The 23,066-nt window shown below is 43.8% G+C and overlaps 1 protein-coding gene across 2 annotated transcripts in view; it reads right to left on the reverse strand.

The window, feature by feature from the left end:
• tmem39b (transmembrane protein 39B) overlaps positions 1-23,066 on the reverse strand; it is a 119,616-nt gene that overhangs the window by 41,035 nt on the left and 55,515 nt on the right. For both annotated transcript variants that reach the window (XM_080211481.1, XM_080211482.1), the window contains exons 4-6: positions 20,138-20,221; positions 18,447-18,601; positions 10,831-11,167 (exon numbers count right to left, since the gene is read on the reverse strand). In XM_080211481.1, the coding sequence (XP_080067607.1) occupies positions 10,831-11,167; positions 18,447-18,601; positions 20,138-20,221 (576 nt within the window). The remainder of the gene's footprint in view (positions 1-10,830; positions 11,168-18,446; positions 18,602-20,137; positions 20,222-23,066) is intronic.

The raw sequence follows: 23,066 nt of genomic DNA on the forward strand, positions 1-23,066 counted from the left end.
AGTGACCCGGGCTGGGAATCGAACCCGGATTCCTGGAGCTGTGAAGCAACAGTGCTAATCGCTGTGCTACCGTGCCTTAGATAGCCTTGTCCTGGCCCCAAGCTTGTCCCCAGCCTTTATGCTTATTGACCTATTGTTTTGATCCCCACCCCCCTGCCACATTAGTTTAAACCATCCGAGCCACACTACCAAAACTCCCACCCAGGATATTTGTGCCCCTCCAGTTTAGGTGTAACCCATCCTTCTTGTACAGGTACCATCCTCTCTTGAAGACTTCCCAGTGATCCATGAATTTGAAACTCTCCCTCCTGCACGAGTCCTTTAGCCACACGTTCAGTTGTACAATCTCCCTGTTCCTAGCCTCACTAGCACTGGGAGTAGTCCAGAGATTGCTACCCTAGAGGCCCTGCTTTTTAGCTTACTACCCAACTCCCTGAATTGCTCTTGCAGGACCTCCCTGCTCTTTCTGTCTACGTCATTTGCACCAATGTGGACAATGACGTCTGTCTGATTATGCGCCTCTTTTAGGATGCTTCCTACCCACTCAGAGACATCCAGGACCCTAGCACCAGGGAGGCAGACTACTATCCTGGAGTCTCGCTCATGCCCACAGAACTGCCTGTCTGTGCCTCTAACTATTGCGTCCCCCTCTTTCCCTTCTGAGGCACAGAGCCTGACTCTGTGCCAGTGACCTGGTCACCATGGCTTACCCCTGGAGTGTCACCTCCACCGCCCCCCCCCCCCCCCACTCCAAAACGGTATACTTATTTTGGAGGGGGACAACCACAGGGATCCCTTCACTGACTGCCCTCTCCCCTCCCCTTTCCTGACTGTCACCCAGCCCTTACTGTTAAGGCGGACAGCCACCGGGGTACTCTCTGGTATATGACCCTTACCCTTCCTAATCGTGACCCACGTGACTTCCTCCTGTGGCCCCGGTGTGACTACCTGCCTGTAACTTCTCTCTATTAATTCCTCATTCTCCCTGACTAAACTAAGGTCATCGAGCCGCAGCTCCAGTTCTCTAACGCGGTCCCTCAGGAGCTGCAGTTTGACGCGCCTGGCGCAGGTATGAACTTATGGGAGGCTAGGCGACTCCATGAACTCTCACATCTGACACCGAAAGCAACAAACTGGCCTCTCACTCATAATTACCTCTTTCTTTAAATTACTGGAAGAACGAAGAACAGAACCTATCCTGCCTCTGCCTGATTACGCCTAAGCCCGTTCAGCCAAAGCCCTTCAGCCTTCACTCTGCTCTCTCTCACTCCATGCCTGCTCTCAATGCTGCCCACTGTATAGAGTGGTCTGCTCTTTATAGCTCCCGTTCACCACTGGCTGGCGTCAGGCACCTGCGCAGTTTTCCCAGTTAAAAAAAAACTTTTGCAAAGGGAAAAAGCTTGCGAAAAACCTTAATGGATAAATAAATAGCCAAACACTAACTGCCTTACCCTCAGCACAAATCTCTCTCCCTCAATCTTGCTCTGGTCGCACAATGAGGTCAATTCCCCAGGTAAGTGACTTTTATATTAAAATTTAAAAAACTCAAACTCCCAGACGAGCCCGCGGCCCACTTCCACTTTCCTAGTAAAAAAAACTTTTTAAGGGAAAAAGCCCATGAAAGACCTTAATGGATTAACAGATACACAGGTTACTGAAAGTGGTAATGCAGGTGGAGAAGGTAGTCAAGAAGGCATACAGCATGCTTGCCTTCATCGGCTGGGGCACTGAGTTTAAAAATTTGCAAGTCATGTTGCAGCTTTATTGAACCTTAGTTAGGCTGCACTTGGAATATAGTGTTCAGTTCTGGTCACCGCAGTACCGGAAGGATATGGAGGCTTTGGAGAGGGTACAGAAAAGATCTACCAGGATGTTGCCTGGTTTAGAGGGCATTAGCTACGAGGAGAGGTTGGAGAAATTTGGATTGTTCTCAATGGAACAACGGAGGCTGAGGGGCGACCTGACAGATGTCGACAAGATTATGAGGCATGGACAGTCAGAAGCTTTTTCCCAGAGTGGAAAAGTCAATTACTAGGAGGCACAAGTTTAAGGTACGAGGGGCAACGTTTAAAGGAAATGTATGAGGCTAATTTTTTATGATGTGGGTATGCCGGCGTTGGACTGGTGTAAACACAGTAAAAAGTCTGACACCAGGTTTTAGTCCAACCTATTTATTTGATAATATACTCGCAAGCTTTCGGGTTAGCCCCTTCGTCAGGTGAATTCACTTTTTGCTAATTTTTTACACAGAGGATGGTGGGTGCCTGGAATTTATTGCCAGAGAGGTAATGGAAGTAGATACGGTACTGACTTTTAAGGAGTGTCTTGACAAAAACATGAAAAGGATGGGAATAGAGGGATATGGTCCCCGGAAGGGTAAGTGGTTATAGTTAAGTCCGGCAGCATGGTCGATGCAGGCTTAGAGGGCTGAAGGGTCTGTTCCTGTGTTGTAATTTTCTTTATTCTTTATATATCAAAAAGTAGTCAAGTTCAAAAGACTAAATTCCTGTGACGATGATTTACTTTTAACAATGTAACAGAATGATTATATATATATTCACTATTTAGTTCTGATATGTGCCAATAAGCAACTATCCTTAGGAACATACAAATTAGGAGCAGGGATAGACCATTCAGCCCCATTCAATAAGCTCATGGTTGACTAGGCAGAGAAATCAAGGACCAGAGTCAGTTAAGGACCAAGTAAAAAATAGTAGGAAAGGGAAAGAAATGTTAAAAGTGCCCACCTGAAGGTTTTGTAGCTGAATGCTTGGAGTATCCAAAACAAAATGGATGAACTAGTTGCACAGATAGATATAAAGGGATATGGTACGGTTGGCATTAAGAAGATGTGGCTCCAAGGTGAGCAAGGATAGGAACTAAACATTGAAGGCTATTTGTTGTTTAGGAAGGACAGACAGAAAGGAAAAGGTGGTGGAGTTGCATTCTTGATCTAGACGATATGGATACGATATTGAGGAAAAATATTAGCATAGATGATATGGAATTTGTATTGGTCAAGTTAAGAAACATCAAGGGCAAAAAACACTGGCGAGGGCGGCACTGTAATGGTAATATTGGGAAAAACTTTAGACAGGGAATCAGAGATGCGTGCATTAAAAGAACGTCGGTGATTATGGGCGACTTTACTCTGCACATGGATTGGGAGAGCCAAATAAGTCAAACTACAATAGAGAAGGAATTTCTGGAGTGCATACAGGATGGTTTTCTGGAGCAATATGTTGAGGAACCAACAAGAGAGCAGGCCATTCTTGGACTGGGTGTTGCGCAATGAGATAAGATTAGTTGGCAATCTAGTTGTGAGAGAACCCTTGGGGACGAGTGACCATAACACAGTAGAATTCTTTGTCAAGGTAGATAGTCATCGAGTCATACAGATTTATAGCATTGAAAAATCCCTTTTGCCCAATTTAAAACAGCAGCAAAGACAAGTCAGGGAATTATAGGCAATGAGTCTGACATCAGTGGTGGTTAAGTTACTGCAGTGGATTATGAGGGACAAGATCTACCAACATTTGGATAGTTAAGGTCAGTTTAGAGATAGTCACCATGGTTTTGTGCATGAGAGGTGATGTTTGATGAATCTTTTAGAATTTCTCAAAGAGGTATTGATTGAATTTTCTGAGGAGGTGACCAGGTGTATAGATTAGGGTAATATAGTCAATGCAGTTTATACGGATTTCAGCAAAGCCTCTGACAAGGTCCTATTTGTTAAGAAGGTAAATTCACAAGGGATACAGGAAATTTGATGAAGTGGATTCAAAATTGGCATAGGTTAGGAGGCAGGGCAATGACAGAAGGGTACTAGAAGCCAGTGTCCAGTGGCACACCACAGGGATCTATGTCAGGCCCCCTGTTATTCGTCATTTAGATAAATGACATTCATGGCTATGTGGGGGATAGGATTAGTAAGTTTGCGGATGACATAAAGATTGGATGGGTGGTTAACAGTGAGGTGGAGTGTCTTGGGCTACAAGAAGTTAAAGACGGAATGGTCAAATGGGCAGATAAGTGGCAGATGGAACTTAACCCTGAAAAGTGAGCGGTGATACACTTTGGAAGAAGTAATTTGACAAGAAAGTATTCAATGAATGCTAGGACACTAAGAAGTTCTGTGGAACAAAGGGACCTTGGTGTGTTTGACTACAGATCACTGAAAGCGGAAGGGCATGTTAGTAGGGTGGTGAAAAAGGCATATGGGACACTTGCCTTTATCAATCGAGGCATAGATTACAAAAGCAGGGAAGTTATGTTGGAGTTATGTAGAACTTTGGTGAGGCCACAGTTGGAGTACTGTGTGAAGTTCCAGTTGCCATATTATCGGAAGAACGTCATTGCACTCTTCTTGTGGAAGGGGCGCAGAGGAGATTCGCCAGGAAGCAGCCTGGGAATGGAACATTTTAGTTATGAAGAGAGGTTGGATAGACTTGTGTTGTTTTTGTTGGACCAGACCAGACTGAGGGGCGACCTGATCGAGGTCTACAAGGTTATGAGAGACATGGACAGTGTGGATAAGGGGCAGCTATTCCCCTTAGTTGATGGGTCAGTCACATGGGGATATAGGTTCAAGGTAAGGGGCAGGAGATCTAGAGGGGATGTGAGGAAAAACTCTTTTATCTAGAGGGTGGTGACAGTCTGGAATGCACTGCTTGGGTGGGTATAGAGGCAGGTTGCCTCACATCCTTTAAAAATTATCTGGATGAACATTTGGCACATCATCACATTCAGGGCTATGGGCCAAGTGCTGGCAGATGGGATTACGTGAGGGTTTAAATGCTTCTAATATGTCAGTGCAGATTCGATGGGCCTCTCCTGTGCTGTATGATTTTTTGAGGATGAAACGAGGAAGTTAGATAAAGGAGAACCAGTGGACATTATTTATTTAGATTTCCAGAAGGCCTTTGACAAGGTGCTGCATAGGAGACTGTTAAGTAAGTTAAGAGCCCATGGTGTTAGTGGTAAGATCCTGGCATGGATAGAGGATTGACAGACTAGCAGAAGGCAGAAGAGAGTGGGGATAAAGGGGTCTTTTCAGGATGGCAGCTGGTGACTAGTGGTGTGCCTTAGGGGTTGGTGCATCTTTCCACAATATACATTAATAATTTGGAAGAAGGAACTGAAGGCACTGTTGCTAAGTAAAAGTAAAGTAGTTTATTTATTAGTCACAAGTAAGGCTTACATTAACACTACAATGAAGTAAGTGAAATTCTCCTAGGCATCACAGCCCAGCGCCTGTTCAGGTCAATGCACCTAACCAGTACGTCTTTCAGGATGTGGGAAGAAATCAGACCACCTGGAGGAAACCCACACAGACGTAGGGAGAACATGCAAACTCCACACAGGCAGTGACAGGCAGTGGGAATGCAGCCTCTCCTGATAACTCAAACCACCAAGTTCTGGTGGCATCCTAGTAAATCTTTCCTGCATTCTTTTCTACTTTTGTAATATCCTTTCTATAATAGTGACCAGAATAGTGATGTAGTTGATTCTGAGACCAGGGTCCTGAATCTCAATAAAGATAACTACGATGGTATGAGGCACGAATTGGCTATGGTGGATTGGGAAACATTACTAAAAGGGAAAAAAGTAGACAGGCATTTTTTTAAAGAACGAATAGGTGAACTACAAAAGTTGTTTATTCCTGTTTTGCACAAGAATGGTAAGGGAATTGTGGCCAAACCATGGATTTGGAGTATAACATTAGCCAATGTGAGGTTATCCACTTTGGTAGAAATAATAGTAGGAGAGATTATTATTTAAACGGTGAAAAGCTGCAGCATAAGAACATAAGAAATAGGAGCAGGAGTAGGCCATCTAGCCCTTCGAGCCTGCCCCGCCATTCAATAAGATCATGGCTGATCTGAAGTGGCTCAGTTCCACTTTCCTGCCTTCGCCCCATAACCCTTAATCCCCTTGCCTACCAAAAACCTATCTACCCGCGTCTTAAATATATTTAGCGAGGCAGCCTCCACCACTTCAATGGGCAGAGAATTCCAGAGATTCACCACCCTTTGAGTCAAGAAGTTCCTCCTCAACTCCGTTCTAAACTGCCCCCCCTTACCTTGAGGCTGTGCCCTCTAGTCCTGCTGTCCTTTCTGAGCAGGAAGAACCTCTCCACCTCTACCTTATCCATCCCTTTCATCATCTTGTACGTCTCAATAAGATCTCCCCTCATCCTTCTAAACTCTAACAAGTACAAGCCTAGTTTATCCAGCCTCTCCTCATAGCTCAACCCCCTCAACTCCGGTATCAGCCTAGTGAACCTCCTCTGCACTCCCTCCAAGGCCAAAATATCCTTGTGCAAGTGCGGCAACCAAAACTGCACATGCTACAGTGCAGAGGGACCTGGGGGTCCTTGTGCACGAATCACAAAAGCTCAGTCTGCAGGTGCAGCAGGTGATCAAGAAGGCGAATGGAATAAAGAACAAAGAACAAAGAACAAAAACAGCCCAGGAAACAGGCCCTTCGGCCCAACGAGCCTGCACCGCCATCTTAACACCACCAGTACCCCCCTCCACCCATGACCCTTGTCTAATGTTTTATGGCCATCCACATTGAGGGAAACTAATTTAGGGACAATTTATTACTGCCAATCAGCCTAACAGCACATCTTTGGGGTGTGGGAGGAAACCAGACATCAAGCCCCTCTCCTTCATGAATACCGACGCAAAGTATTCATTCAGGATCTCCCCCATTCCCTCTGCCTTTAAGCACAATTCCTCTCGTCTGTCCCTGAGAGGACCGATTTTACCCCTAGCCACCCTTTTGCTCTTAAGATGGGAGTAAAACGCCTTTGGATTCTCCTTAATCCTACCTGCCAAAGCCATCTCATGCCCCCTCTTTACTCTCCTAACTCCCCTTTTGAGATCCCTCCTACTCTGTCTGTAATCCTCCAACGCTCTCTCCGTTCCCAGCTGCTTAGACCTGACATATGCCTCTCGTTTCTTCCTAACCAGGTCTTCTATATCTCTAGTAATCCACGGATATCTAATCCTACCTAATGTGGGCCTTCATCGCGAGGGGAATAGAATATAAAAGCAGGGAGGTCTTGCTGCAACTGTACAAGGCACTGGTGAGGCCGCAACTGGAGTACTGTGTGCAGTTTTGGTCCCCTTATTTGCGAAAGGATATATTGGCCTTGGAGGGAGGACAGAGAAGGTTCACCAGGCTGATACCGGAGATGAAGAGGTTAGCTTATTAAGAGAGACTGAATAGACTGGGTCTGTACTCGTTAGAGTTTAGAAGGCTGAGGGACGATCTTATAGAGACTTACAAGACAATGAAGGGGCTAGATAGGGTAGAGGTAGAGAGATTCTTTCCGCCTTGAAAGGGAAACAGAACTAGAGGGCGCAGCCTCAAAATAAGGGGGAGGCAGTTTAGAATGGAGTTGAGGAGGAACTTCTTCACTCAAAGGGTGGTGAATCTCTGGAATTCTCTGCCCATTGAAGTGGTGGAGGCTACCTTGTTGAATATACTTACGTCAAGGGTAGATAGATTTCTGATAGACAAGGGAATTAAGTGTTATGGGGAGAAAGCAGGAAAGTGGAACCGATCCATTTCAGATCAGCCATGATCTTACTGAATGGAGGGGCAGGCTCAAAGGGTTAGGTGGCCTACTCCTGCTCCTATTTCTTATGTTTTATGTTCTTATGGATTACAAGGGAAATTAGAAATATTATCAGATTCAAGGAAAAAGCATTCAAATTGGCAAGAAAAAGCAGTATGCCTGAGGATTGGGAGCAGTTTAAAATTCAACAAAAGAGGACCAAGGGATTGATGAAGAAGGGAAAAATCAAGAATGAAAGTAAGCTAGCAGGGAACATAAAAACTGAATGTAAAAGATTCTATAGATATGTAAAAAAAACTGATAAAAGCTAATGTAGGCCCCTACAGTCAGAAACGGGAGAATTCATAACAGGGAATAAAGAAATGGCCAAGAAATTAAAATGGTACTTTGCTTCAGCCTTCACAAAGGAAGACATGAATAAAGTACCAGAAGTTTTGAGAGAAACATATGTTAGTGAGGAACTGAAGGGAACCAGTATTAATAAAGAAATGGTTTGGGGGAAATTGACGAGAATGAAGGTGTATAAATCTCCAGGTTCTTTTCAACTTCATCCCAGAGCACTTAAGAAAGTGGCCTTGGAAATAGTAGATTAATTGGGTGGTGTGACATTAGTATACCTTTAAGAGTTTTTTTTAAAAATCTGCAACTCTTACAGTCAGGGTTTCTCAGCCTTATCTGATATCATTATGTGATGAGTCCTTTTATTGCTACTTAAGTAGTTTAAATAGGGTTGTTTGTGATTGAAACACATTGGATATCTTTATTAAGGGTTATATGTTATAGTGGTTGTTTACTTTCTTGTTTGTAATTGATATAAGTTTTTGCTAATTTTCTTACTATACATGTCAACTGTATTCTTAAATGAACTTTGTTTGATAAAAGCTCCCTGGTGGGTCATTTGAATCATACCTGATTCAATACAAATGCAAGAAAAAAAGTTATGATCCATGTGGGCTCCATAGAACACTTTGGAGTTTCTGATCCGAACCATAACAGTGGTTATTTTCCAAAATTCTTTGGACTCTAGAACAGTTAGAACATAGAACGTAGAACACTATAGCACAAATAGGCTCTTCGGCCCACAAGTTGCGCTGATCATACACATACCTACTAGGTCTATCTATAACTCTCAATCCCATTAAATCCCATGTACTCATCTAGAAGTCTCTCAGAAGACCCCAGCGAGTTCGCCTCTACCACCACTGATGGCAGCCGATTCCACTCACTCACCACCCTCTAAGTGAAAAACTTACCCCTGACATCTCCTCTGTACCTGCTCCCCAGCACCTTAAACCTGTGTCCTCTCGTAGTGACCATTTTAGCCCTGGGAAGTAGCCTCCGAGAATCCACCCTATCTAGACCTCTCAACATCTTATAAACTTCTATCAGGTCGCCTTTCAACCTTTGTCTCTCCAGGGAGGAGACCTAGCTCCCTCAACCTATCTTCATAAGGCATGCCTCCCAATCCAGGCAACATCCTTGTGAATCTCCTCTGCACTCTCTCAGCGGCTTCCACATCCTTCTTGTAGTGAGGCGACTAGAACTGCGTACAGTACTCCAAGTGGGGTCTGACAAGGATCTTATAAAGTTGCAGCATTACCTCCCGACTCCTAAATTCAATCCCTCATAGAGATTGGCAGGTAGCTATTCAAAAAGGGAGGTAGAGGTAGAAGAGGGAAGTAAAGACCAGTGAGCTTAATGTTGCTATTGGGGAAGTTGCGAGAGTCCATTTTCAAGGATTTCATAACTCGGCATTTTGAAGGCAGTGGTATAATCAGACAAAATCAATATGGAATTGCGAAAGAAAATCACGCTTGGTGAATCTACTGGAATTCTTCAAAGATGTAACTAGTAGAATTGACCAAGGAGAACCAGTGGATGTGGTTTATTTAGTCTTACAGAAGGCTCTCGGCCAGATCCCACTTAACAGACTACGATGGAAAGTAAAAGAACATGGGATTGCAAGTAATGTCTTGAGATGGAAAGAACGCTGGTTAGCAGATAGGAAGCGAACAATTGGTATAATTTGTTGACAATTTACATAGATTATTGGAACTGGGGACCAAGTGTAGTGTGTCAAAGTTCGCAGATGACACCAAGATGAGTGACAGAGCTAAGTGTACAAAGGACACTGAACGTCTGCAAAGGGATATCGATAGATTAAGTAAGTAGGCAAGGGTCTAACAAATGGAGTACAATGTTGGTAAATGTGAGGTCAACTATTTTGGCAGGAATAACAGCAAAAAGGACGATTGTTTAAATGGCAAAAAATTGCAGCATGCTGCTGTGCAGAGGGACCAGGATGTCCTTGTGCATGACTGACAAAATGTTGGTTTGCAGGTGCAGCAGGTAATTAAGAAGGCAAATGGAAATTTGTTCTTCAGTGCTGGAGGGATGGAGCTTAAAAACAGGGAAGTTATGTTGCAGCTGTATAAGGTCTGCTGAGGCCACACCTGGATTTCTGTGTAGTTTTGGTCTCCTTGAGAAAGGATATACTGGCACTGGAGGGGTGCAGAGGCGATTCAATAGGTTGATTCCGGAGTTGAGAGGGTTGGTTTATGAGGAGAGACTGAGTAGATTGAAGTCATACTCATTGGAATTGAGAAAAATCGGCCGGGGGGGGGGGGGGGGGGGGTGCGTGGTGGGATCTTATAGAAACATATAAAATTAAGAAGGGGATAGAAAAGGTAGAAGCGGGGAGGTTTTTTCCACTGGTGGATGAAACCAAAACTAGGGGGCATAGCCTCAAAGTAAGGGGGAGCAGATTTAGGGCTGAGTTGAGGAGAAACTTCTTCACCCAAAGGATTGTTAAGCCATGGAACTCCCTGCCCAGTGAAGCAGTTGAGGCGGAAATTCCAGAAATGGAATTTGTCTGGACCATGATGGTCCTGGTCCTTCTCTCTCACCGCACTTTGCACCATCCATTGCAGAGAGTAATTACCCAAGTACACAAACTAAATTGGCTGAGATACATTATAATTCAAGTAAAATATTAGTCGTCATATACTAACTCACCAAAATGCAACTTAAATTCAGAAAATCAAAACAATGGGAACCAACGGTTATTGGGAGAAGGCTGGAAGGTGGAATTGAGGAATATAATTTCAATCAGTCGTGACTTCATTGAATGGCAGAGCAGCCTTGATGGGCCAAATGGCCTACTTCTGCCCTGACATCTTACGGCTTGGAATGGCTTTCTATCAAACGGCATCATAATAACTCCACTGTATTTTACTACTTACCTTTATAAACCAAACAGGAACAAAGGCTATGTAATATGCACTCAACATTGCATTGACCAGAACTTCCTTCATACGCCAGTTGAAATCCATTTTCAGATGTTCTACTTCGTTTCTAATCAAGTCTGGAGACAAGCAGCATGCATGCGTTGGCATAGTGCTTAGACTGTACATCTGGTTAGTATGATGTTTCCAAGTTTCCTTTAAAACTGTTAGATAGTCTTTACTTCTTCCAACAGCTGTTCCTGTGTCATTGGGACCAATGTTAGTCACAGATGTTGGGAGATTTGATTTCTTTGGATCATAATTCAGTCGAAAGAAAGGTATGTATATTCCAAACCTGCAAACACAGGAAATATTATAAGCCTGTTATCCCCCTATAAATTTTAGCACAATTTATTACCAGCAATTTTTTACCAACTTATCAAAGATGATCAGTTTATGGCAGAATTTGGTCACACCATGCAATGAGACAACAGTCAGAGATCTGTGCATTGGTGGATTAAATTATGACAATAGCAGGCTGTTTTATAGTCCAGTAGGGAATAACAGTGAGTCTAAGACAATAGAGAGAGAAAAGTAATAGATATGCGGAGTAGAAAAATCGGATGCAACAAAAGTGGAGTTGGAGATAAAGATGAAACAGGGAGGAAATGGGAAGGGAGGTAGAATTGCTTAGGTTCAGGACAGCAACTGCTATGTACACAGTGAAGCAGAAAACAACGATGGTCTCTTGTTGAAGAATTTGCAGTAATACAGGAAGCTCTCTCAGTATTCTGCACTCTAGGGATTCTATGATTCTATCCGGAACTGTACTGTCAAAATTAAACTAAATAAGCCTCACGGAAACACTATTACAAATCTGGATGTAAAAATATGAATGCAGATTAAGAATATCAAAATGAATATCTTTTGAGAAAATCTGGTAATTATTATAGATGTCACTCTCACCAACCTGAATCAGATTTGCATTGCATCAATTTAAGAAACTACATCAACTGGAAAGATGCGAGTAATTTTTCAGACAAAGTATTGCAATGACAACTTCAATTTGTGGAACCTCAAATTTGAAACATAGGTAAATGGAATTCTAGCACTTCAAGGGCAAAATCTTTTCCAATTATATTCTTAATGTGGTCACTATTATCTAAGCCCTTTTCATTCCAGATTCAATTACAAACATGCGCTACTGCTGGAAAGCTGAACATCACTTCTATTTCCATTATACAGCACATCACTGTCTAATTTATTTCTCAATTTTGCTGTACTTTTAAAAATGAAAACAAATTATATTACTTTGCATTACTACATTGCATTACTTCTTAAAACAAACATTCACATAAACTTTAACTATAGAATGTAATTCACCAATGTTTTTCAATTCATTTATAGAATGTGAGCAGTGCTGGCATTTATTGCCCATCCCTAATTGGCCTCAAGTGGTGGTGAGCTGCATTCTTGAACCGCTGCATTCCCTGAGGTGAAGGTACATCCACAGTGCTGTTATGGAGGGGGTTCCAAGATTTTGACCCAGTGACAGTGAAACATTAGCAATATATTTCCAAGTCAGGATGGTGAGTGGCTTGGAGGGGAACTTCCAGTGGTGATGTTCCCATGCGTCTGCTGCCCTTGTCCTTCTAGATAGTAGCGTTCATAGATTTGGAAGTTGTGGCCGAAAGGGCCTTGGTGAATTCTTTCTGTACATCTTATAGATGGGGCACACTGCCACCCGCGTTCATTGGTGCTGGAGGGAATTAATGTTTGTGGAAGGGGTACAAATCATATGGGCTGCTTTGTCCTAGATTGCATTGAGCATCTTGAGTGTTGTTGCTGCACTTATCCAGGCAAGTGGAGAATATCCCAGTACACTCCTGACTTGAGACGTGTAGATGGTAGACAGATTTTGGGGAGTCAGGAGATGAGGTACACTCTACATAATTCCGAGCCTCTGACCTGCTCTTGAAGTCACAGTATTTATATGGCTAGTCCAGTTGAGTTTCTGGTCAATGGAAACCTGCAGGATGTTCATAGTGGGAGGGTCAGTGATGGTGATGTCACTGAATATTAAGGGACAATGGTTAAATTCTGTAAGGAGATGGTCCTTGCCTAGCACTTGTGTGGCATGAATATTACCTGCTACTTGTCAGCCCAATCCTGGAAACTGTCCTGCTGCATTTGGATGACATAGACAGCTTCAGTATTTAAGGGATCACAAATGTGAACATTGTGCAGTCATCAGCGAATGTCCCCACTTCTGATATTATATTGGAAGGTACATCATTGACGAAGCAGCTGAAGATGTTTAGGCCTAGGATGTCGTGCAGCTCAGATGATTGTCCTCCAATCACCACAACCATAAGAACATAACATAAGAAATAGGAGCAGGAGTAGGCCATCTCGCCCTTTGAGCCTGCCCCGCCATTTAATAAGATCATGGCTGATCTGAAGTGGATCAGTTCCACCTTCCCGTTTTCTCCCCATAACCCTTTATTCCCTTGTCTATCAGAAACCTATCTACCCGTGACTTAAATATATTCAGCGAGGTAGCTTCCACCACTTCAACAGGCAGAGAGTTCCAGAGATTCACCATCCTTTGAGTAAAGAAGTTCCTCCTCAACTCTGATCTAAACTGCACCCCCCCACCTTATCTTGAGGCTGTGCCCTCTAGTCCTGCTATCCTTTCTAAGCAGGAAGAATCTCTCTACCTCTACCCTATCTATCCCCTTCATTATCTTATACGTCTCTGTAAGATCGTCCCTCAGCCTTCTAAACTCCAACGAGTACAGACGCAATCTATTCAGTCTCTCTGCATAGGCTAACCCCTCATCTCTGGTATCAGCCTAATGAACCTCCTCTGCACTCCCTCCAAGGCCAATATATCCTTCCACAAGTGCAGCCACCAAAACTGCACACACTACTCCAGCTGCGGCCTCACTAGCACCCTGTACAGTTGCAGCAAGACCTCCCTGCTTTTATATTCTATCCCCCTCGCTATAAAGGCCAACATTCCATTCGCCTTCTTGATCATCTGCAGACTGGGTTTTTGTGATTCGTGCACAAGGACCCCCAGGTCCCTCTGCACCGTAGCATGCTGTAGCTTTTCGCCTTTTAAATAATAATCCCTCCTACTATTATTTCTACCAAAGTGGATAACCTCGCACTTGCTAACATTATACTCCATCTGCCAGCTCCTCGCCCACTCACTCAGCGTATCCAGATCTCTCTGCAGACTTTCCACACCCTCCATGCAATTTGCTTTTCCACTCATCTTCGTGTCATCAGCAAATTTCGTCACCCTACACTCAGCCGCCTCCTCCAGATCATCTAGTAAATGGTAAACAGTTGAGGCCCCAGCACTGATCCCTGCGGCACTCCACTAGTTACCAACTGCCAACCAGAATAGCACCCATTGATTCCAACTCTCTGCTTCCTATTAGGCAACCAATCCTCTATCCACGCTAACACCTTACCCTCTACTCTGTGCACCCTAACCTTCTGCAACTATCTTTGTTTGAGCTAGGCATGATTGCAACGAGCTGAGAGTTTACCCTCAATTTCCATTATTCCAGTTTTTCTAGGGCTCCTTGATGCCATATTTGGTCAAATACTGCCTTGATGTCAAGGGGAGTCACTCTCAACCTCTGGATTTCACTCTTTTGTCCCTGTTTGAACCAAGACTGTAATGACGTCTGGAGCTGAGTGACCCTGGCTAAACACAAACCCTGGCTGAACAACATTGGGAAGGTTATTGTTAAGCAACTGCTGTTAATAGCACTGTTGATGAATGCTTCCATCACTTTGCTGATGACAGAAAGTAGATGAAATGGGTCGTAATTGGCCGAGTTAGATTTGTTCTGCTTTTTGTGTAAAGTATATACCTGGGCAATTTTCCATATTGCTGGTTAAATGCCAGTAGCTGTATTAGAAAGAGCTTTGCTAAGGGTGTACCAAGTTCTGGAGAACAAGTCTTCAGTACAATTGCAGGAATATTGTCAGGGCCCATTATCTTTGCAGTATCCAATGCACAGCCATATTTTGATATTACGTGGAGTGAATTGAATTGGCTGAAGACTGACATGTGTGATGCTGGAGACCTCTGAAGGAGGCCGAAATGAATAATCCCCATGGTACTTCTGGACAAAGATTGTTGCGAATGCTTCAGCATCTTTTAGACGGATGTACTGGGTATGGGGTAACGTCTGTAGTTGAAAAAATGCTTGAATCCGTCATCAAAGAAGAAATAGCGAGGCATCTAGAAAGGAATGGTTTGATAGAGCAGACGCAGCACGGGTTCGTTAAGGGGAAGTCGTGTTTGACGAATTTATTGGATTTCTATGAGGATATGACTCATGCGGTAGACAGAGGGGAACCGTGGATGTGGTGTTTCTAGATTTTCATAAGGCGTTTGATAAGGTGCCTCATAAAAGGTTGCTACAGAATGTTAGGGTGCACGGAGTTGGGGGTAAGGTGTTAGCGTGGATAGAGGATTGGTTGTCTAATAGGAAGCAGAGAGTTGGTATCAATGGGTGCTATTCTGATTGGCGGTTAGTGACTTGCGGAGTGCTGCAGGGATCGGTGCTGGGGCCTCAGCTATTTACCACTTATGTAGACGATCTGGAGGAGGGGGCTGAGTGCAGGGTGACGAAATTTGCTGATGACACGAAGATGAGTGGTAAAGCAAATTGCGTGGAGGATGTGGAAAGTCTGCAGAGGGATCTGGATAGGCTGAGCGAGTGGGTGAGGACCTGGCAGATGGAGTACAATGTTGGCAAGTGTGAGGTTATCCACTTTGGCAGAAATAATAGTAGGAGGGATTACTATTTAAAGGGCGAAAAGCTGCAGCATGCTAAGGTGCAGAGAGACCTGGCGGTCCTTGTGCATGAGTTGCAAAAACCCAGTCTGCAGGTGCAGCAGGTGATCAAGAAGGCAAATGGAATGCTGGCCTTTATAGCGAGGGGGGTAGAATATAAAAGCGGGGAGATCTTGCTGCAACTGTACAGGGTACTGGTGAGGCCGCAGCTGGAGTACTGTGTGCAGTTTTGGTCGCCGCACTTGCGCAAGGATATTTTGGCCTTGGAGGGAGTGCAGAGGAGGTTCACTAGGCTGATACCGGAGATGAGGGGGTTGGACTATAAAGAGAGACTAAATAGACTGGGTCTGTACTTGTTGGAGTTTAGAAGGCTGAGGGGGGATCTTATAGAGACGTATAAGATAATGAAAGGGATGAACAGGGTAGAGGTAGAGAGATTCTTCCCGCTTAGAAAGGATAGCAGGACTCGAGGGCACAGCCTCAAGATAAGGGGGGAGCAGTTTAGATCGGAGTTGAGGAGGAACTTCTTCACTCAAAGGGTGGTGAATCTCTGGAATTCTCTGCCCGTTGAAGTGGTGGAGGCTACCTCGCTAAATATATTTAAGTCACAGGTAGATAGGTTTTTGACAGACAAGGGAATTAAGGGTTATGGGGAGAAAGCGGGAAAGTGGAACTGATCCACTTCAGATCAGCCATGATCTTATTGAATGGCGGGGCAGGCTCGAAGGGCTAGATGGCCTACTCCTGCTCCTATTTCTTATGTTCTTATATTTGTGGAGTCTTCGCTTCCAGCAAGTTGTTTAATTGTCCACCACCATTCATAACTGGATGTCGCAGGACTGCAGAGCATAGATCTGATCCATTCGTTGTAGAATAGCTCAGTTCTGAACGTTAGTTGCTGATACTGTTTGTCATGTAAATAGTCGTGTTGTAGTTTTACCAGGTTGATAACTCATTTTTCGGGAGGCCTGGTGTTGCTCCTGCCATGTCCTCCTGCATTCTTGTTTGAATCGTGGTTGATCCACTTGCCACGTGGAAAGGATAAGGTGGGATATTTGCCAGTCCATGAGTTTACAGATGGTGGTTGGGTACAATTCTGCTGTTTATGATGGCCCACAGTACCTAATGGATGTCCAATGCTAGATCTGCTTGAAATTTATCCTATTTAGTACAGTGGTAATGCCACATAACATGAAAATGAGGATGGAACTTTGTCCCCACTAGGATTGTTTCTCTCTCTTGTTGGTTCCCTCACTGCCTGCTGCGGAGCCAGTCCGTTAGGATTTGGCCAGCTTGCTCTGTGATAGCGTTTCCAAGCCAGTCTTAATGCTAGACACTGAAATTTCTCACCCACAGTACATTCCTTTGCCATTCTCAATGTTTCTTCCAAGTGGTGTTCAACATGGAGGTGTACTGATACATCGGCTGAGGTGATACGGTACATGATAATCAGCAAGGGGTTTCCTTGCCATGTTTGACCTGATGCCATAAGACTTCAAGACGTAGAATCATAAAAACCCTACAGTGCAGAAAGAGGCCATCTGGCCCACTGAATCTGCACCGATCACAATTCCACCCAGGCCCTACCCCCACATCCCTACATATTTATCCCTCTAACCTATGCAACTCAGGACTCTAAGAGGCAATTTTTAGCATAACCAATCAACATAATCCACACATCTTTGGACTGTCGGAGGAAACCCACGCAGACACAAGGAAAATGTGCAAACTCCACACAGACAGTGACCCAATCCAGGAATCGAACCCAGATCCCTGGAGCTGTGAAGCAGCAGTGCTAACCACTGTGCTATTGTGCTATCCACAGCCTTTGTTGAGAACTCACAGGGCAAGTCCCTCCTGATTGCATAACATTGTGCCACCACCTCTGTTGGGTCTGTCCTGCTGGTGGGCCAGGTATACTCAAAGATGATAATGGTGGTGACTAGGGCATTATTTCGAAGTTATAATTCTGTGAGTACCATTATGCCAGGCTGTTATTTGACTAGTCTATGAGTCAGCTCTCTCAATTTTGGCACAAGACCCCAGTTGTTTCCGGTTGATGCTGGGTGGTCTATACGGTTTAATTCCTTTTTGTTAACTTTGTGGTAGCTTAATGCAAACATGGCTAGCATGTAGCACAACGCTTAGAACTGCTGCTTCTCAGTGTTAAGGAGCCTGGTTCGATTCTAACCTTGGGTGACTGGCTGTGTGGAGTTTGCACATTCTCACCATGTCTGCATTGGTTTCCTCCATGTAATCCAGCTTTTCCCATAGTGCAAACATGTGGTTAGGTGACTGGCCATGAATAATGCATGGGGTCACAGGGTAAGGGTGGGAGATTGGGCCTGGGTAGGGTGCCCTTTTGTAGGGTTGGTACAGATTCGAATGGCTGAATGACCTCTTCTGCACTATAGAGATTCTATGACACAACTGAGTGGCTCGATAGGCCTTTCAGCAGGTATTTAAGATTCAACCACATTATGTGATAACACTGTCATAAAACATCTATATTATAGATATTATATAAATACAAGCGTGCTGAAAATAAAAGTAGGTTTATCGTAACAAATATGTTTTCCTATCTCATGAAAGTCCAATTATTCTTTTCAACCTCTATTTTAGTCTCATGCATGTAACTTCATTGTAACTATTTTTATTTTAAAAATCTTATTGTCTGTTTCATATTCCAATTTTGTTCTTGCACTGGGAGGTCTTTCCAACGTGGCAAATGCTATATCAATGTTCTATGATACTAAATGGGTTACTTTTTTGTGAAATAACATTAAATCTTCAGAAGACAGCGACTTACGGATAACATAGGAACAATAAATTCAAAAAAGAATATGTTCTGAAAAGGTAAATGAGTGATCGGCACAGACTCCATCCTGTTCCAGTCAGAACTACGAATCGAGTGGTCACAAAAATGACAGACTGTGGTACTGAGATTTTACCACCATGAGAGGCCTGAGGAATAAAACAGAAATAAGCAGTGAAGCAAGAATTTAAAAGTAGAACATTAGTTGGATTTTGCCCCTACTGATGACAACTTTATTGAAACCATAACCGTGGATCAAGACTGACATGTGCATCATCAATTTAAAATTCAAAACTGTTGCTCACTATTCAATTCGCTAATATGCTATAAATCTTAAACTGTACCTTTATTTTTAGAATATCCATTTCTACATTGGCTGTGCTCATGGCCAAATGAAGTCTCGAATTTAGAGCAGATAGTATCCAATTATATAAGGATGATAGAATCATAGAACCCTCCAGTGCAGAACGGGGCCCTTCGGCCCATCCAGTCTGTACCAAACACAATCCCACCCAGGCCTACCCCTTATCCCTACATATTATACCCACTAATCCCTCTAACCTACGCATCCCTGGATACTAAGGGGCAATTCCTTAGCATGGCCAATCAACCTAACCCGCACATCTTTGGACATAGCTTTATGTTGCCTTCAAAGGCGATGAAGACTGATCCACCTCATTTTATTAGTCAAGCGGTGATTGCGAGATTGAAGGAAATTGTTTGCATCCACTTGACGATGTCGCCTGATGAAGGCATTTTGAATACAAGTAATTTATGCTGCAAGTTGTAGAACTTTCGTCAAATTCTATTTAATATATTCAATAGATCAAAATGGTAAGATTTTACACTAGCCAAAAGGAGCTCTTCTGGAAAAGTGAAAATTAGGCAAAGGTTGCATGTAACTGTTATATATTTAAAGAGGTTGCTTTAAGAGCTGATCACATTATTTAATGATGATGTCATTAGGATATTCGCAGAGTCTGCTGTTTTACTTTCAGTTTGTATTTGATGCAGTGAAGACAATATCTGGAATAAATCTGTTGTTGTTACTTTCAATCCACGTGTGCAAACCACATCTTTTCTTTTTCTGTTAAAACCCACAACCCCTAACATGGTTACAGCATTACAGAAAGAAAATTGGTGACGTCAGGATTTTCCTTTATCAAGAACATAAAGTTGGGCGGCGTGGTGGAACAGTGGTTAGCACTGCTATCTCACAGCGCCAGGGACCCGGGTTCAATTCTGGCCTCGGGTCACTGTCTGTGAGAAATTTGCACTTTCTCCCCACGTCTGTGTGAGTTTCCTCTGGGTGCTCCAGTTTCTTCTCACACTCCAAAGAGGTGCGGGTCAGGTTGATTGACCAATCTAAATTGCCCCTTAGTGTTGGGGGGACTAGAAAGTAAATCCATGGGGTTACATGAATAGGGCCTGGGTGGGATTGTTGTCAGTGAAAGTTTGATGGGCCAGATGGGCTCCTTTTGCACTATAGAATTCTATGATTCTATGTCATTAGGGTGTTTGCAGAAGCTACTGTTTTATGTTCGGTTTGTACGTGGTACAGTGCAGGGGACATCTCCTAGAATAAATCTCTGGTTGTTACTTTGAATCCGCATGTGCAAACCATGTCTTTCCTTTTTCAGTTAAAACCCACGACCCATAACAGTTAGAACGTTACAGGAACTTACCTCTTTTACAACTGCAATTATAAGACGACGTGCCAACACAATAATAGTGAGGACTAATAAATTGTAGTCAATCAGATGGAAATTCTAAAGATAGAGAGAAAAGAAGTACTTTAACATTATCTAATGTTCTGCTGTGGTCATGGAGTTTTATAGCACAGAACAAGGCTCTCCAACCCATCATATCTGTGCCAGCTGTCAAACATTTATTTATTTTAATCCTATTTTCCTATCCTTGATCTGTAATCTTCTATGCTATAGTGTTTCAAGTGCTCATCTAAATGCTTCTTAAATGTTGTGAAGGTTCCTGCCTCTACCATCCTTTCAGGCAGTGAGTTTCAGATTCCAACCACCCTCTGGGTGAAAAGGTTTCTCCTCAAATTCTCTCTAAATCTTCTGCTCCTTACCTTAAATCTATGTCCCTTAGTTATCGACCCCTCCACTAAGGGAAACTTTTCTTTCTGTCTACATCCTTCATAATTTTGATGAGATTTCTCCTCAACCTTCTTGCTCTAAGGAAAACATCCTCAGCCTATCCATCCCCCCTTCATAGTTGAAGCTCTTCAGCCCAGACAAAATTCTGGTGAATCTCCTCTGCTCCCTTTCTAATGCAAACACTAGTGCAACCAGAATTTCATGCACTATTCTAGCTGTGGTCTAACAAGTGTTTTATACATCTCCACTATAACCTCCCTGACCTTATATTCTACTCCATGGCTAATAAAGACAAGTATTCTATGTGCTTTCTTAACCACTTTGCCTGCCAGTCCTGCTACCTTCACTGGGGCAGCACGGTGGCACAGTGGTTAGTAATGCTGCCTCACAGCACCAGGGACCAGGGTTTGATTCCCATCTTGTGTCACTGCCTATGTGAAGTTTGCCCCGTTTCTGTATGGATTTCCTCTGGTGCTCTGTTTTCTTCCACTCCAAAGATGTGTGGGTTGACCATGCTAAATTGCTCCTTAGTATCCGGGGGACTAGCTAGGGTAAAATGCATGGGATTACAGGGATAGGGCCTGGGTGCGATTGTTGTCAGTGCTGATTCGATGGGTTGAATGGCCTCCTTCTGCACTGTAGGGATTCTGTGAATCTATGAGTACAATCCCAGCAACGTGATTGCACCCTTTTTGTTTTTAACTTATAAGTGCGAGATGATTCATTTTGGTAGGACAAACTTGAGTGCAGATTACAGGGTCAATGGCAGGGTTCTGAGGAATGTGGAGGAACAGAGAGATCTCAACAGCAAAAATATCATAATCCCATGTGTTAATCGATGCCCACCCTCAGTTCATCGGACATACCCGTAAGATAGATCCTGCTCTTCAATTTGCTACTTAGCTCCCTAAATTCTAGCTGCAGGACCTCATTCCCTTTTCTACCTATGTTGGTACCAATATGAAACATAACCTCTGATTTTTCAACCTCCCCTTTCAGAATGCCCTGCAGCCATTCAGTGATATCTTTGACCCTGACACCAGGAAGACAACACATCATCTTGGAGTCACATCTGTGGCCAAAGAAATGTCTGTCTGCACCTCTCACTACTGACTCTCCTACCACTATTTCTCTTCCACTCTTATTACCCCTTCCTTGTGCAGCTGAGTCACCCAGAATGCAGTGAACTTGGCTCTGGCTGCACTCCCCAGAGAAACCGCCGCTCTTATTATATCCCAATACAGAAAAATGGTTCTTGTATGAGATACACTCTGGGGCTTTCCAAACTACCTGCCTGCCCCACTTCTTTTAACCGGTGGTCACCCATTCCCTCTCTGACTATACTTCCTTAAGCCGTGGGGTGACCATGTCTAAAAGCATGCTATCCACAAACCTATGAAGACAGGTTGGAGAAACTTGGTTTGTTCTCACTAGAGCGACGGAGGTTGAGACGAGACCTGATAGAAGACTACAAGATTATGAGAGGCATGGACAGAGTGGATAGTCAGAAGCTTTTTCCCAGGGTGGATGAGTCAATTACTAGGATTACGGTTAGGGTTAGGTGCGAGGAGCAAAGTTTGAAGGAGATGTACGAGGCAGATTTTTTTTTACACAGAGTGTAGTGGGTGCCTGGAACTCATTGCCGGGGGAGGTAGTGGAAGCGGATACGGTAGTGACTTTTAAGGGGCGTCTTGATAAGTACATGAATAGGATGGGAATAGAGGGATACGGTCCCCGGAAGGTAGGGGGTTTAGTTCAGTCGCGCAGCATGGTCGGTGCAGGCTTGGAGGGCCGAAGGGCCTGTTCCTGTGCTGTAATTTTCTTTGTTCTTTGTTTCAGGTGTGAGGGGCAAGGTTTAAAGGAGATGTACGAAGCAAGTTCTTTTTTTACGTATAGGGTGGTGGGTACCTGGAACTCGTTGCCGGGGGAGGTAGTGGAAGCAGATATGATAGTGAATTTTAAGGGGTAGCTTGACAAATACATGAATAGGATAGGAATAGAGGGATATGGTCCCCAGAAGGGTAGGGGGCTTTAGTTCAGTCAAGTAGCATGGTCTGCGCATGCTCGGAGGGCTGTTCTTGTGCTATAATTTTCCTTGTTCTTTGTTGAGAGCAATGCATTTTCTACAGAAAAGTCCAAGATTTTAGCTTCATTTTTCTCAGGTGTTGTTTGGATATCAGACAGAAAGCAGCACCTCTTGTTTACCCCCTTTCTGGAGTTGAAAATTCTGCTGTCTGTTAGTTGTTAGCTATAAGGTGGTGGTGGGAGGCAATGTTTCTGTCTCTCTCTTTCCAGAGATGTGCTGAAAGTTCTGGGACTTGGATGCTTCAGCGTATCAATCCACCAGTCAAAGGACCAATTCACGGCAGGGATAAAAAATTGCAAAATCCTGCATCACTTGAGCATTCTTGGTTGACCCATGTTGGACGTGGTGGGCTTGAGGAGGAGTTCTTGGAATGCTGCCGGGATAGTTTCCGCGAACAGTGTGTGTTGGAGC

Source organism: Carcharhinus amblyrhynchos, chromosome 24 (genome assembly GCF_965287045.1).
Source record: "Carcharhinus amblyrhynchos chromosome 24, sCarAmb.v2.hapA, whole genome shotgun sequence".
NCBI classification, from domain to species: Eukaryota; Metazoa; Chordata; class Chondrichthyes; order Carcharhiniformes; family Carcharhinidae; genus Carcharhinus; species Carcharhinus amblyrhynchos.